Source organism: Xiphias gladius, chromosome 14 (assembly GCF_016859285.1).
Source record: "Xiphias gladius isolate SHS-SW01 ecotype Sanya breed wild chromosome 14, ASM1685928v1, whole genome shotgun sequence".
In the NCBI taxonomy this organism is placed as follows: Eukaryota; Metazoa; Chordata; class Actinopteri; order Istiophoriformes; family Xiphiidae; genus Xiphias; species Xiphias gladius.
In genome coordinates this window covers 8731928-8748612 of record NC_053413.1, presented here as the reverse complement: position 1 = coordinate 8748612, position 16685 = coordinate 8731928, and the positions used below count along the sequence as shown (strand labels likewise).

The 16685-nt window shown below is 39.5% G+C and overlaps 1 protein-coding gene across 3 annotated transcripts; it reads left to right on the top strand.

The window, feature by feature from the left end:
* The first annotated feature begins 517 nt into the window (after positions 1–517).
* Positions 518–16206, top strand: LOC120798925 (phospholipid phosphatase 3-like). 3 transcript variants are annotated; one of them, XM_040143717.1, is made up of 7 exons: positions 518–984; positions 8141–8298; positions 10436–10543; positions 12557–12837; positions 12930–12987; positions 13069–13245; positions 14173–16206. In XM_040143717.1, exons 1-7 carry the CDS (start codon positions 846–848, stop codon positions 14299–14301), a joined length of 1050 nt encoding a protein of 349 aa, XP_039999651.1. In that variant the 5' UTR covers positions 518–845; the 3' UTR covers positions 14302–16206. The 3 variants fall into 3 exon arrangements, with proteins under 3 accessions (XP_039999651.1, XP_039999652.1, XP_039999653.1); XM_040143718.1 differs by lacking the exon at positions 10436–10543 and having other exon boundaries at positions 521–984; XM_040143719.1 differs by lacking the exons at positions 8141–8298; positions 10436–10543 and adding an exon at positions 6393–6547 and having other exon boundaries at positions 521–984.
* The last annotated feature ends 479 nt before the right edge of the window (positions 16207–16685 follow it).

Here is a 16685-nt window from a genome sequence, read left to right as displayed (position 1 = left end):
CTGATACAAAGCGATAGAATCCCTCCTTTTGTAATCCATTTCCTTTTCATTACACGTCACTCTCACTTTATATTTTATCAAGGTGTCATGTATAGTATCCGGGTCTTCAATATGTTTTGTCACTTGAAATTTAATTGATGTTGGAAGCTCAATATACTGTTCAGGATTTCCATTTATACCGTACATCTGACAGGGAAAGTCTGAATAATCTGGGAATTTTACTTACTCATTTTCTGTTTTTTTCCAGGAAAAGACCAGACTGTTTTTACTGTACTTCAAATGAACAACAACATCAGCCAAACTAATAAAAAAAAAATCATGAAAAAAATTGTTAAATATGTAAAACATACAACTTGTACTCCAGACCCTGGAAAATTCCCTTTGACATTTATCTGGCTGACTTTGTGCTTTGTGGAATCCCCCTTTTGTTATTTCTGCCGTGTCGTAGTAGGTGAGGTGAGTGTGGGAATCGGCCTGAGTGAAGGAGCTTGCATATGGCATTAATTGAAAGGGGAGGCTCTGGAGGAGGGGCTTTCTTGGAAGGCTGTCACAGGACTCTCACTACCCCCATGGAAAGGAGTAAAGGATGGTTAGAAGTTAGAGGAAGGCGAGCGGCGATTGTCCTGAGAGAGGCAGTGGCCACATTTCGACAGAGCCTGTTCTCCTGACGGCAGAGTAACGACCCAGACTCGCATGACTGCTCCTCCTCAAGGATTCATGTAGAACCGCTAGCCGCTTGTTGTAGATAGTTTAAAAAAAAAAATAAAATAAAGTAAACGCAGCACTGCGATAGCTTGTAGCAGCGTTTTAGTTCATTTTTATTTGAAACACACACAACGTTTTAAATGCAACGCTGTTTGATATATGAGAAGACCATGGCAGCCGAGACGAGGAACGGCGGGAGTTCACTGAACAACAATAACTGCAAAGACCACCGCAGGAGAAAGTTACTGGTCGGAGTGGATCTCTTCTGCTTGTTCTTAGGTGAGTCTCCCATTATGAAGTTATGTCGGTTACTGTTATCACTAACGTGTGTGACAACGCTACGGGGACTCTTGGCACTCTGCAGTCAATTTATGTTCTTTTTTTTGTTTTTTGTTTTTGTTTTATTGAACATTGTTAACTTTGCACTTCGTTCAAGATGAGTTTTACCAACTACTTTTTTTGTTCCTCAACTCATGTTGTCTTTATCTAGTAGTTTTTCTACACATGACTATAATATGATATTCCTTATAATTTATTTGAAACATTTAAATGGAGTATTATATGATTATAATAAGGAAAATCACTTTTCTACCGATACTGCCCTGATAGGTTAACGTCAAGCTAGCTTAATGTCCGCTGAATGGCACCGCTCATAAAAAATGTCCCTTAATTGGATTAATTAAACTTAATTGAAACATTTAGTGAGAATTTGGGAAAAAACGAATTGAAAGCTAATTATCAAATTGAAACACCTTTATGAGCCAAATGGTGTGTGTTTTTGCGACAGCAGCTCAAGCTGTGATACTGAAGCAACAAGTGAGGCCCCAGTAGCAACTGTAGCCTGCAAATTTAGCTGTAATAATTCTAAAGCTACATATTTTCCAGAAATTTCTTTAGCTTATTTAATGGATTTCTGTTTCCCTTAGCCAAAAAAAAACAAAAAAACAAATACGGGAAGAGGGGAAACTAAATAATAAATTGCTCCAGGAGGGATTTCTTTGGTCTCCAGCCACACCTGTACTGTATACCTCTGCATTGACTCCTCATTATATTTTCCAGAAGGGTTCACATTCCACACCAGCAGGAATTCTTCTGATCTCAACATCTGGCATAATGTAATTGTGTGTGTGGTGTAATTAAGGGAAGTGGTGAAAAGGTCAAACTTGTGTGCGTGTGCATGTTCATCAGCACAGGTCCTGTGATGTTGTACAGCTGCAGACATTGGGTTAAGGTTGTTATTGCAGGTGAAACATTGTTTTCACACTGAAGTTTGAAACCAAAAGTCCTACAACAGTATGCCGCTCTCCTTGGGGCTTGAACCTTTGACTGTTCAGTAATTTCAGACGTTTACTGATATAACCATAGTACGTTTTCAGTGTGGTGTTCTGTGGAACATCAGCGTAAGGTCGTGAACGCAAAAACAGCAAAGCCGCATTCAACTATGAAATAAAACTGACGCAACTGCATGGGAAAAGCAGCAGTTCAGCTATTGTTAAAATAATTCCATGAAAGGTCTACAGTATAAACAGTCGTTTTCTGACAAGCTATATTTAGTTTCAGTCTAGTTTTTGTCTCTCTGCAGGGTAAATCCCCATGATTTGCTCTGTTTGGACAAAGTACCTTCCCACTGAGAAGCTTGTCAACAAACCAGAAGTGTTTTCCTGGCAAAAGATGAGGTTTAAAGGGAACGACCACAGGGAGGAAATGGTGGGCCAGTAATGGTAATCAACACTCCTCCACTCACTGATTACAGTTCTAGTATTGCTGCACCGGGGGAAATCTCTCTCCTGCTCTCTGATGCACATGAACCATCACCAGTCACTGTGATCCCAGTAGACCCTCAGTGCCAGTAAAGATAACTTTTGTCAGTTGACTGGAGGAGAACTTCACCCTGATTCAGAGGTGATTGGAACTAAATCCTGAAGAATAATGCTAACGAAAGCATTTTCTTTTCTTTTTTTTTTTTTTTTTTTTTTCTTCAACCTCTGGTGAGGTGATCAGCTTTACATTAAGCCGTAGCAGGTGGCTTTCATGTTTTCCAGTTAATCATGTTATAATGTTTCTGTGTGCTTTTGTCCTAGTTCAGCACTAAATAGAAGGTGGTTAATCGGCCACTGCGGCATGTTAATTTTTCAGTTTTGTGAACACAAGTCATGGTGATCCAGGAAATCACGAAAATGATGTTGAAAGTTGGGGTAACCTATTTTTTTAAGGCTTGGTTTCCCATGTATGGGTGGTATTTAGTGGATAATAGTAGTTAGAAATCTCTCAATCTCTCAAAACTTCAACAAGTAAAATGGAAACTGAAAGAAATTTTTTTTTTTGTAATTTGCTTCAACTGACCCTTTAAAAATAATAAACATCAGCTTGATCTCAAGCTTTATGAAGTACTGTCTAGTTATACAGCAATTATGGGCCTCAAGATTGTTTCTGAGTGATGTGTCACATTTTAAAGCGATGAATCACAGACAATTCAGAATGATACTGGGGCATTACTGAAAGGTCTCAATGTCTAAATATCGGTGCATTAAAATTGTCATTGTACAAATAATCAAACATAAAGATTAGGATGTGGGATTTATATGTGATTTATCGCACGTAAGACAGAAGCATACAAATATATTGTATCTGCTGTTTAATTGAAAAGTTTACATGGAGTGAAGTTAAAATGAACTGAACCTACATGTAGTTTATATGTTCTCAGATAGGACTGACAAATGTCTGCATAAAAGAGGTACATTTTTTTTGTGTAGCTCATACAGGTGTATGCATACATGGCATAGGCATGTGTATGCATACATGGCATAGGCATGTGTATGCATACAGGCCCCATATTGTATAAATATCTGTACATACTGTATATTTGGCATTGTTGCGCATGATTTATGTACACACATGAATTGTTAGTGCAGCTGTATTGTACGCATACTTTTTTATAAATGTGTTTGCGTATGACTTTATGGGGTTGTACGAATTAAGGAGGAACAGATATGTACATGTACATGTATGTGCCTACTCCTCTAAAGAAAAATGAATCATAAATGAAGGGCAAAAAGGAAGATAAGCAGCAGTTTTAGCCATCCGCAATTCAATACTAATATAATTATTATTTATCCCCAGCCGGGAGACCCGATTTCCCTTCCACAGTTGAACTATGAACTAAGTTTTGCAGCAGGGCAGACTGACAGCCAGGGAGCAGGTTGTGTGAGGGCTGCTGCGAGTAAAAACAACTGCATCTGTGTATACACCACAACTACCTCAGACATGTATACATTTCTACGCCAGACAGTGAGAGATGCCTGCAAGTGGAAAATGTGCGTCTGTTTATTTTAACAGTCACACTTGGTGTTTTGGCAAATGCCTCATAAGTATGGTGGGGCTTTAATTCAGCGTAAGGGTTATACATTGATTCTAGTTTCCACAAACTGCAGCTACATGGAACTGCCAGGGCTGAGCTGGGAGAAACGCAAAACGGACAGGCATTGGAATTTCTAACCAGTAGCTCTTAATATTAAGTTTTCTACCATATTTTAATGTAAAACGGTGCTCAGTTATGTGCTCAAAAAGTCATCATCATTCTTCATTTACTGTGTTTGCTTATTTTCCATCTGGGTTCCCCGGTTGATGATCAAGTAAATTGCTTTAGGGTGAAACAGAGTAGAAGACACCTGATGTTTACATTAGTGATAACTCTGAAAAAATTCTCTCCAACCATTTAGAATGTTTCTTTTGTCTTTGGGTTGATGTTGACCTAATGTACCTAGTCGGCAAGCGGGAAGGGAAGAGGAAGGTAGGAGGGGAAAATCCCAAGATTCCACACGCAAAAGCTGATGTTGCACTGTTTAGATTGATGGAAGGGGTCGGAGGACTGAGCAGAGAATTAAAACCCAGCTGAATGTCTGAAAGACAGGACCTGACAGTGTCTCATTGTGTTTTTTTCCACCTCTCTAATCAGCAGTCTGAGGCACTTGACCTCGTGCAGGTTCCTTGAAAACTGTGGACACTTTATTTCATCAATCCATTTACCACCTCTCTGTCTATCTATATCAGTCTCTGCTCTCTGCCTCTGGCCTTGTGGTTTGTATCGGGTCTGTGAATGTGTTCAGAGGCGTTTGCAGGGGTCATGACTCCAGGGTTAACATGTTTCACCTCCAGCACTTTCAGGCCTGTATGCTTGTTTCCCCGACTGCTGTATATCAGCATTTTGGGTAGCCTTTTTAACTCCTTGGGAATGTGTTTTGGTAAGGCCTGTGTGGTTCTGTTTATGGCCAGGCTAAGAAAACTAAAGGATCTGACCTTGGAGATTTAAAGTATAGTATATTTTTACTGTTACAGAACTCTAAGATGTATCACCCTGCTCTTTGTTCTGCCACCAGACTTGCTTTGGAGCCGATTGCAGCTCCATCCAGGTATTTGTTTTAAGAAGGAGAATGAAAACGAAAAAGTTAATAATGTGAATCCTGCTGAATGTGGAGGGAAGGCCAGTGTTCTGGAGTTCCCATCAAGCAGCAGAGCTCTGTCTGTAACCTGAGCTCAACCCAGCTGGACCTTCAAAGGCCAGTCAGCTGTGTGTGTGTGTGTGTGTGTGTGTGTGTGTGTGTGTGTGTGTGTGTGTGTGTGTGTGTGTGTGTGTGTGTGTGTGGATGTGGATGTGGATGTGGATGCAAGGGGTTGAGGGGCTGAGCAGCAACTGAAGCCTGTGTTGACATTTGGTTTGAGAAATCATGCCCCCCAACCACAATCTTGCCTTCAGCAGCTTTCAACGCTGACCTCTACACCCCCGTGCTTTTTAGCTTTTTGAGACAGAGAGACAGAGGTGTGTGTGTGTGTGTGTGTGTGTGAGAGAGAGCGCTGGTGTTTGTTTTTCTTTGTATTGGCAGATCGCAGAATTATTCAAAGAGTGACTTGAAAGCACCAGCATCAGTTAAATACAACTTTGAAGTGATTTGAAAGTGTATTTTCCAAATTCTGTCAGAGTCATCTCCTGGGTACCATGTCCAGGCTCAAATTTCAAAGACTTCCATTTAAGCCTTTAGTAAATGTGGAAAATAAGCTGTCCTTTTTGGCTTGTATCTGAGTTACACCCACTCTGTTTATTGTCGGGAGATAAATAAAATCTTTTTGTCACTTTAAGTGGTGAAATACACTACATTGATCAGATGCAGACACTGCCCAAGGCATCTTAAAGTGGGCCTTTTTAAGAGCACTTGAAAGCCTCAGCAGGAAAGGAAGGAAGACTCTGATAATGTTTGTGTTTTTTTTCTTGTCAGTTAGCAGCCATGGTCTCTCTTGAGAAAATGATGCATCCAATCCTTTTAGCACTAACTCAGCCTGTTTGAGATCAGTTGATGCTATTCTAAGCATAAAAGGTTCACTTAAGTCTAAGACAATGGTGTAGCTTTGATTTTAGCATTTATATCAACTGATTTTATTTTGTTTATTTTAGCCCATTTTCTTCTGACAGCATCAGAGTCAGTTTGGAAAACAGGATGAGATTCATAACTTAAATTTGTGATTGCTCGGAGTGTTTAATATGTTTGTATGACCTACTAAGATTTCAATCTGTCTGTGCCTTTGTGTGCTTTTCTGCTGTCTTCCTGTTGATAATGTCTATTGATGCAGCTGTCCACTGTTTTGGTTTTTAAGAGCTGTCTGACCTGCATTCATATATCTGTCCAACCATGCAGTGTTGCTTGTTGCCGTGTTTTTGCACAAATCTCCGTTCCCACCTTACCAGAGAGGATTCTTCTGCAATGACAACAGCATCAGGCTTCCATATAAGAGCAGCACAGTATCCACCACTGTGCTCACAGCTGTGGGCGTCACTGTGCCCGCAGCCTCAGTAAGTCCTGGTTTGGTGCAGCAAGAGAACTAGAGAGCATATGTTGGGACACTCTCAATTCATCCAATGATTGGCTTGAGACAAGTCAAAAGACATCATTGGTTTCGAAAGGCTCTGAATCAAACTCAGTAGTGCATGTATGTTGTACCTCATTAGCTTTAAATCATGTATGCTCTACGTTACTGCCAACCATTTTCCAAAGCATATCATTGTAAGCTTTCAGATTGATTTTCTACCCTGCAGACAGCCATTGGTTTCCCTTTATTTTACTACTGTCAGAATATTGATTTATTGTCAAAGTAATTTATCAAGTAAAAATACCAAAGATTTGCTGACCCTGAAACAGTATTTTGCAGGGCTGCAACGATAAATAATTTTCTCAGTTTATCAAATACTTATTGAATCTATCAAATGTCAAGTATTGAAAAATGGCCCTTACAAATTACAAAGCCTAAGATGACTTATTTAAATTGCTTGTTTTGAACAACCAACAGTTCAAAACCACAAGATACTATCAGAGTATCTTTAATTTTATTATTCTATTTTTGCCATTTTTTGCTTAAAATGATTTAAAAACATTTCATCAACTAATTTTCTGTTGATTTACAAATAGGTTAAATGTCTAATCATTGCAGCTCCAGTAGTGAAACAAAAATAAAAATGCAGCTCAAGGTCCACTTACTGGATTTCCTACAGGGCTTTCACCGGAATCTCCTGTGCTTCATCAGCAGATGGAGTTTTTCCAGTTGTTATTGAGAAGGTACATGTGATAACAATTGAACCTTCTCCATGGGAACTGAGCAAACTCCATCTCATGATTAAGGCCAAGAGATGCTGCTTAAAATTTGTAAATCTGATAAGTTGACCTTGAGATAAGCTCTTGCAAAAATAATTTGCTTGTTACAAGCAAATAGATGATTTGCTTGCTTTTTCCAATTCATGTCACTTTAATTTAAACACTTTTTGAGTTTTGAGGATTGTTTCACTTTTTATCGTGAATAAGTAATTTTACGACTTTAAGTTTGGCCCTTGTACCTTTCTTTTCCTATTATTAAATTGCATTCCTTGAACTTGAGTTGCAAGCTAAATATGTCAGCTGACTAAAACTTTATTTTAGGTTGTTTTTTTTTTTTTTACTTACAAATATCTGCAACTTCATTTTCATTCTATAGTTAATTTAATGGAAACAGATTACAGCCTGAGAGCTAGTGATCGGTATAAAAATATACGGTGTGCTTCGGCAGATGGCCAGCAGTAAAGTAAAGCAAACATGATTCATAGTTTGCAGGCTGAAATATACAAAAAAAACAAAAAACAAGGTACGATCCTTTTAATTCATCCAAAGTCGTGCTGAGAAGGCCCCATTAATACAAAATATTGAACAAAGCTGGAGTCATTATTTCTTGTTTAGTCACTGATAACAGCCAAAGAATGAATTGAGCTACTCCCAGATGTTCCCTTGTTACCTCTTGCTCGTACCTGCGACCTCTGTAATTTGCGTATCATTAACCCAGCACCTCCATCTCTCTCTCTCCCTCACCGATCCCCACCCCCTTCTTTCTCTCTGTGCAACTCACTGCTTCTTCACACTAGCTGGCCTGCCTTTCTTGGTCATAGAGACCAGTGCTGTTCAGCCTTACCGTAGAGGGTTTTACTGCGATGATGAGTCCATCAAGTACCCGGCCAAAAATGGAGACACCATTAGCGACGGTGTGCTTAGCGCTGCTGGCATTCTTATCACCATCCTCTCTGTAAGTCACATCCCTTTGATAACTAATGCCATCATCACTTCTTATGGCTGTTTCAGCAGCCTTCACCATTACTAGCAGCACGCACTGACACCTTAACGTAGATGTTGACCACATAATTTCTCATCCTGAGTGCACAGTGTATTGTAGCATTTCTCAGAAACTCCAATTGGGGTTCTAATTTGTTTATGATAATTGTACCCATTCAAATAAGAAAGTATATTATACATTGGTATTATACCAATGTATAATAATGGTAATGATTTAGAGACTTTAAACTGTTGAATCAATTACAGCCACAGCATGTGTTCATGTTTTTCTCCAACCAAACCATACACATTCCTACTGCACTTATGTTCAGAGAAATACACTTGTGCACGCTCCATTAGAGGGATTTATCTGACAGTTGACTGTTCACTGTGGGTATAAACTGAGATTATCCTACATGATTACTGAAACAACACCTCTCCATACCTGTGCTATGAGCTCCTTTGATTGTGCAAGGCTTACTCTTTGGGAGCTTAAGATGACTCAGCTGATAAAGGCATTTGAGAAAATGAAGTGTTGAATTGTTTCTCCGTCTCAAATCTCATGGGAGAAAACAGTGAGGATGTGTCCAAAAATCTGTGCAGTAAACCATTATCCCAACAGCTTGTAATTCAAAATCATTTCTCTCCGTATGCCACTGCTTAGAGGTGGAAGCTTAACACCCCACCTACACCAGACGTTTTTCTGCCGTGGTTTTCAAATATGCTTCCATTTTGAGTTATGCATCTGTCTATACTGGCTTCGTAACAGTTCGTACTTGACTGAAATTTTTACACATATAACTGCGATTTTATCCCTTTGTGCGTCTTCGTAAAAAATTGTTTTTTAGCCTATAAGGTTTCTCAAAACACTTGTGATCACAACGAGGCACTCTGACTCAATACATCCCGTGTAAACACTGACAGAGGACTGCAGTTTCTATTGTGCTGCTGACGTGCTGCTGCGGCCAGTGTAGACAAGACAAGAGTGTAAGAGCAGTGTCCATTGCATTTCTGCTAAATTTGAATAGCAAAACATAACAAAATGCTATATTGTGACATCAATACCCAAACCCAGCTACATCTACCCCTACAATAGAAAAAAGGAAAAAAATAATACATAGAACATAAAGAAAAGAAATGGAGAAAAACTAATATTACTGCAGCAGTCTTAGATGATATGTTATCAAATTGAAAGTTATCTCCTACATCTCATAGTTTCATGGGTGAGGCATGGGCCTCACACATACCTGTGGTGGGATAGAGGACTATTTTCTAAATAGTTTTAATTATGGGTGATTAGGTAAAGCAACAGCAAAGTGACCATTTAAAATACAATTGTTAACTGTTAATTGTTTATATCTGTCTTGACTCAATTTAATTTATAAATTGACCATTGGACTGTAACAACTCAGCAACCACCTACTAAACCTCTAGAAATCACCCTGAAAGCCATAGCAACCATGTAGCAACCACCCGCAAATGCATTCGGCACCTCTGCTAACACCTTAGCAACAACTTAGCAACCAAATGGCTACCCTAAACGTAGCACTAATAACAGTTTAAAAATAATATAGCAACTAACTAGGTATGGCATTGGTGTCGCTTGTAACACCTTAGCAACTATTAAGCATCCATGTCCCAAACACCTAACATGTAGCAATGTCTCACTCTCGACAGGTATGAACACATTATCTACCAAATTGAAAATGAGAAGTTATTACCTCTGCCAAAGAGGTATTTTTTTCGCCTTGTCTGTTTATTTGTCAGCAGGATTACACAAAAAGTACTGAACCAATTTGCACCAAACTTGGTGGAGGGATGGGACATTGGCCAGGGAAGAGCACATTCAATTTTGGTGCAGTTAAATGGGCGGATCCCAAAAAAATTTTATTACTATTCTTAACCTTGCAAGAAAGGCTATTTTTCGCCTTGGCTGAGGTATCCGCGCTACTGCCGTCCTAGTTGATAATGTTTTAGCAATGGACTAGCAAAAACGTATCCCGGTAACATGCACCTTGCTGCAGTCACACTTGAAAATCCTTCAGAAACTGTCTTGTTGCTCTTTGGTGTTACTCAGCACTGCCATGGCATGTGCATTTGTCACCTGGCAGATCCGCGGTTGGATGGTGTCTTGCCTCGTGGCATGGCTTCTCCATCAGGTCTCCCTCCTCCTGGAGAGCAGACTACTCTACGGGCTTGGGGCCACAGGGGTTTTCATGGTGAGAAGGAGTCCTGGACCCGTGTAATTATGGTTGACGCAATGGTTGTTCGGTTAAATACTGCAATTGGTAGGGTGGAATTGTGGTATAGGCCCCAAACAAGAAGACGGTGCCAGATATCTAATTTCCCCCTGGCAAAACGTGACTTTATAATCCAACGCCCCCCCCCCCAGAGCATTCTGCCAATCTTTGTGTTTTCTGAACCAGAAAACAACAACATTAGGTCCTTTAGTGCTTCATTTCCCCTTGAATAGAGCTGAGAATCACAAGAGGCCACATCCTTTATAATTAATGCAGATTTCTTTTAAAAGAAAGGAAAACACCACGGTGTCATTTTGGAAATACAAGACTTTTAACATAAACCACAAATCAGCGTCCTGCCCCCATAATTATCTCTGAGGTTTCAGTGTAACAGTGACATATCCTACAATGCCAATTAATTTATTCATTCACATAGTTAAATCTTTCACACAAGGGGAACCGGATCCATTTTCTCCCTCTTCCCTCTCTCCCATGAAAGCAGCTGGACTGTATCGAGCTGGCTCTAAAGGCCTGGATGGTGGAAACAACATACTCTATCAGCTTGTTAAATCTCCTTAAGGCTATCCCTCTGCAGAGAGTGTTTCCAAGAATGAGACTTATTCCTGTGCCCCTAGCAAGAATGTCTGATGAAACCAAGATACTAACATGAAAACAGTCAGACATCCCTTGTGAAATCGGAGACGTTTCAGAGAGACAGCCGGAGCAGTGAAAAACAAACGTGCCCCTGACGTGCGCCTGGTGGAGTCTGGCCACCAAAATCAGACACGTCGCCTAGCTCAGCGTTTCTGCTGATTAGAAACAGCGGTGCCTCCCCCACTCCCTCCATACGCTCCCTATTCCAGTCCTCGTTCCCTCTCTTACTTTCCTCTTCCCTCCACTTTCTACTCCTTGTTTGCACTCCTCTTGTCCTTTTTTGCATAATGCGTTTGCTTTCTATCTTCCCCTCCTGTCACTGGAAGACACTTTCTCCCTGGAATTCTTCAGCATTCTCTTTATCAATCCTCCCTACTATTTTCATTTGTGAGTGACTGGAAGACAACAGGGGAGAAGGGGGGGTTGGGAAGGTGTTCTTGAGCTTTAACAGATGTTGTGAGTTATGGCTATCCATCTCCACCTAAGTGCGCCTTAACCGTCAATCATCGGTTTTAGCTGGTGGTTTATTTACACACTTACACAAAACTATACATGGCGGACAGTTTGAGTTGCCTCCCACGTTGCCTCACTGTTTTCTCCCAGAAGTAGAATAGCACAGGTAAAAACATTTTACTATAAAGTAGCCCTTTTGAAACCACTTCAGAGGATAATAACATCTTGGACCTATTTCAGTCATATATACTGTGTATATATATATATATATATATATATATATATATGTATGTATGTACAGTGTACTTTTTACTCTAAACATTAGAACTCAGTGTGGCCTGGTCCAAAATGTCCATCCCCATAGAATCACAGCCTTTGATGCACATCTCCAATAAATCTGCAAGAGCTTAGTGCTGTCCCTCTATGAAATTGGCAACAGTTTGAGGGTTTGTTCGTGAACATTTTGAGTCCTTTCTACGCAGTTTTTGTAATCCTGTATTGCTGCAGACTTTGCTTGAAGGAATTACTTCAAGCAAAAGCTGCATTCCCAATTAACTATGTTCAAACATTAAAAAAGGAAAGGACAAGGGAAGTCGGAAATTCAAAAAACAATTATAATTGTTATCAGATAAAGAGCAACAAATTGTCAGTTGTGCATTAAATTATATATGAAATATGAGCAACACACTTAACTAGCAAAATAAATTCCTATGTCCAAGTTTAAAAGTGCTGTCCCAGTCCTCATAAAGTATTTGGCCCTCCTGCACTCACAATGTCACTGAGCACTCAGGAGATCAAAAGTACTTGGGAATTAGGGTGGAAATGACTGAGATTGCGTCAAAACCATGATTTTCACTGACATTACCATCTCTTCTGTCCCTTCAGATAATCATTGGAGAAAGCTACAGGATCTACTTTCTAAATGAGGGATCCAAGTCTTTTGTAGGGAACCCCTACATTTCTGCTCTTTACAAGCAGGTTGGAGTGTTCATCTTTGGCTGTGCCATCAGTCAGTCCTTCACTGACATTGCTAAAGTGTCAGTGGGCCGCATGCGCCCACACTTCCTTGATGTGTGCAAACCTGACTTCTCCACTATCAACTGCTCCCTGGGCTACATCACTGACTACCAGTGTCAGGGGCCAGAGAGCAAAGTTCAAGAGGCCAGGTATTGTAATGAATTTAAAAGTATATTATTTAAAATGTATTGTTTACAGATTATAAGGAGTAGTAAAATGCTGATTGCCTTCTCTCCCCCAGGAAGTCTTTCTTCTCTGGACATGCATCGTTCTCAATGTACACCATGCTTTATCTGGTGGTGAGTTACTGAATTGCTTTTAACATGCATACACAGCATGAATACATGGTATATAAATCCACAATTCTGTCTGTTTACCAGTTTTACCTGCAGTCTCGTTTCACCTGGCATGGAGCCCGTCTGCTGCGCCCTCTGACCCAGTTCACCCTCATCATGATGTCTTTCTACACCGGCTTGTCACGTGTGTCTGATCACAAGCATCATCCTACTGATGTCCTGGCTGGTTTTGTACAGGGAGCCCTGGTGGCCTACTGCATAGTGAGTAGTTCATGTTTTATTTTGTAATGTACTATATTAGATTAGATTTAAGAATTTGAGTGTCCTCATTAATCTTGTGTTAATGTTAATCGCTAGCTTTCCAGTTAAATAGTAATAATGATTATAACTTCATTAATCTAGCCCTTTTCAAACATCAGGTTGCAAAATTCTTCACAGACACAAAAGAGAGTAGTGAAGCAAAAAAAAAAGGAAAGGAAACAGTTTTCAAAAGCAGCATCTTAAAAACAATTTTAAAATTGAATGGGAGCCAGTACATGGAGTCAAAATCTGGGCCTATATGGTCAGTCTTTCCTGTTCATGTTAAAATATTGTGGTTGTAATCAGTGATAAGACAGGAATGAGCATTACAGCCAACCTATTGCAAAAAAAAAGTTACAGTAAGGTATATATAAGGACGTAAAGGCATGAATAACATTCTCTGTCTCTGAAAATGAAAAGAATATGGTAGTTACTACCATGTAAAAACAAAGCTGAACCATTAATTGTACATGACCCACAAGCCTGAAAAAAAAGTCAGGGGCTACTGGGAGTTTTGACAGGCAGTGAAGCAGGCAAGATCCACCAAAAGGTTACTCTATACCATAGACTTGTCTTGATTCAACTGAGAAAGTTTCTCAATTAACATTTTTATGTCAGCTATTTGATTTGTACAGGTAAACAGGTACATACAGTTAGCTGTGGTCAGCATACCAATGAAAGGAGAGACAGCGTTTACAAATTATAATGGATAGAGGCTGCTTGTGAATGGAAAACAGAAGGTGACCTAATACAGAACCTTGAGGATTGTATCTGTCAGGCAAAGGGAGTAAGATTACTAATAACAAACTGTCAGGAATAAAAAGGGGGCAGGGGGGTTATGATGATTGAGATGTTCCAGGATGTATTTTTTTTCTATCTCTTCCACAGGTATTCTTTGTGTCAGACTTGTTCAAGCCCAAAGGTAGACGTTCCACCCTTTTGCCAACTCCAGTGAAGAAAGATCTTGTTCCTCCGGCAGACATCAGAGAACGAAGCAACCATCTCATCATGGCATAGAGAGGACTGCAAACTGACTGTATATAACCCTGACCTGTGCCATTCAAATAACTACTATAGCCACTGGTCAATACTGGATAAAACAAACTCCAACAATCTGGATAATGCAGACAAATATGGATCTTGAACATCTCAAAAGACGAGAGGAGGTTTCGGAAAAACAGTCAAGCAAATTATGCTTTCTCAATGGAAATTTTCATCTTTTTCCTCAGTCTCGCCAGAGAATTTAATGTGGAAAAGAGAGAAAACCAGGGTTTTTAGTCCCTGTTCTCCTGTCATGCAAGCCTTGTAGATTCTCCTCTGTCAAGGCCTTTCCATGGACTCAAGTCTGAAATGAAGCAAAACCAAGAAATGGCAGCTGTAAACAAAGCTCTGTGTAGCTTTTGTGCATTCTTCCCTCAGCTGCCAGCATGGGAGCTATACTCAGATTCCTGCCACTTGCTCACTGTGTGACTAATGCAAACAAAGCACGAGAAAAAAACAAATTCCTTGATTTCAGGAAGGATATTGTTTAAGTTTGGTTTTATTGCAAACATAAGCATTATATGTGTGTGTGATTTATAGCACTATTTTAGCTAAACTCAGTACTGTTTGTCACCACTTGAATGATCCTGAAGTGAAGCTTTTGGAAAGCTTTGTAAGCCTTTGTAAGCTTTTATTATGTCCATAATGTAGTGTTCCTTAGAATGTGCACATGAGTTATAGTAGGTGGAAAATACAGTGAGGGGGTATGTGTTGGATGTGGGCCTCTTTCTGCTGGCTAGGACGAGCCCCCACTGAGCCATTTAATGAAATGACCGTGTTGTATGTACCAGACGGGTGCTCACAAATGTTAGGTCAGAGTGTGAGTGTGTGAGCGTCGGGTGTGTCCATTTTTTTTATGCTTGTGTGCATGTCTGTGTGTGTTTGGGTGAGGCCTTTCTTTGTGTCTGCCAATGTGTCTTAATGTCATGTCTATATATTTCAGTGTTCATAGCCTACAAGTGTGCCTCTCTCCAGCCAGAGAACAGGCACCTGCTCCACCAGACACATGTAATTTGAGACTGGAACACTGTGGGAAAAAAAGCATCATATACAGTACATGTATTTTACTGTTACTAATCAAAGTGATTATTCACATCACTGAGAATTCCTGTGGTATACTGTATGCTATACCGACATATATACTTAAAAGCAAGACAGGGACAAGAGCAGTGGTTAGGTACAGTAGCTTTTCAGTACCAAAGCACAATTTATCAAAACTGTTTAAAAAAAAAAACAGAAACAATTTTAAAATTTTGGCACTTTGTAACTGCTTAGTATCTTATAAAGTCTTGTAAAGTAATACAACAGTGTCAGTGAGGCTGTGCATTATAATACATGAAAATCATTACATTGAATTTTAAAGTAATGATCATGCTAATATGTTTGTGTGTTATTGATGTCATTAACTTTTTAGCAAAAAAATAATGATACTTAAAGCCACTGATTGAAAGCATCGTCTGAATTCAGTTTTAAGTCAATGAGACAATCTTTGATCTGATGCTTATAGGGAAACTAGTCCTGTTCTTTCTTCATACATGTCTTGAAAATCTACTATATACAGTATCAGAAAATTTTGCATGGTACCGTACATTGTACAATACTGTACTGTGTATATATACAGTGTATCCTCTGAAGAAACACCCACTATGACTTTGTGTCGAGACCTGTGTAAATGTAAAACATGCTGCTTTAAAGAGGCAACGCTTGGCAGACGTCATCCAGTAAAGTTGACTTGTGAATATTAATTTCTATTAAAAAAAAACAAAGCTCTCAAAGTAGATAGCTTCAGTACATTTTTATTAAAAATGCCTTTCATTATTTTTGTAATGTGAAATTTTTGTACAATGAAACTGTAAGACATCAAAGACAAAGTGTCTTTAATAAAACACAAAAGATTAAGAGTAGTGTACTGTGATGTTTAATGTGATGTTTATTTTATTCTTGGTGTCATACATGACAGAAAAAGTATCTCTGACTTTTACTTTATAATTTAGTAGCCAGCCAACTGTGCATTTGATGTAGAGATCTGGGCGTGGGGCAATGGTAGACTTCCATGCTCAACATCCTGTGGGGAAATAGTGTACATTCCAGGCTGTAACCCTTCTCCCCAATGGCCCTCTGGAATAATATAGACTCCACTCAGAAACTGTGCCAGAGTGGCAAAGTACATTCACATTTGAGAATTCTTAGAAGCAACATAATTTACGTTTAGTGTCTTGTTTCATCCTTTTAGGGTGCTTTGTCTCCACAAAATGTACAGAATATATACCATACTGTACATACAGTAGAGACCATCCACAGGTTGTACCATGTAACTCAAGGTTATGTGCCAGCATATCATAAAATGGGTTTTAGGCCAG

Excerpts from the sequence above, each read along its gene's own strand:
- LOC120798925 (XM_040143717.1), top strand. The coding sequence starts at position 846 with ATGCAACGCTGTTTGATATATGAGAAGACCATGGCAGCCGAGACGAGG. Across the intron at positions 8,299-10,435 it reads TTCTTATCACCATCCTCTCT|ATCCGCGGTTGGATGGTGTC; the intron begins GTAAGTCACATC and ends GTCACCTGGCAG. Across the intron at positions 10,544-12,556 it reads GGGCCACAGGGGTTTTCATG|ATAATCATTGGAGAAAGCTA; the intron begins GTGAGAAGGAGT and ends CTGTCCCTTCAG.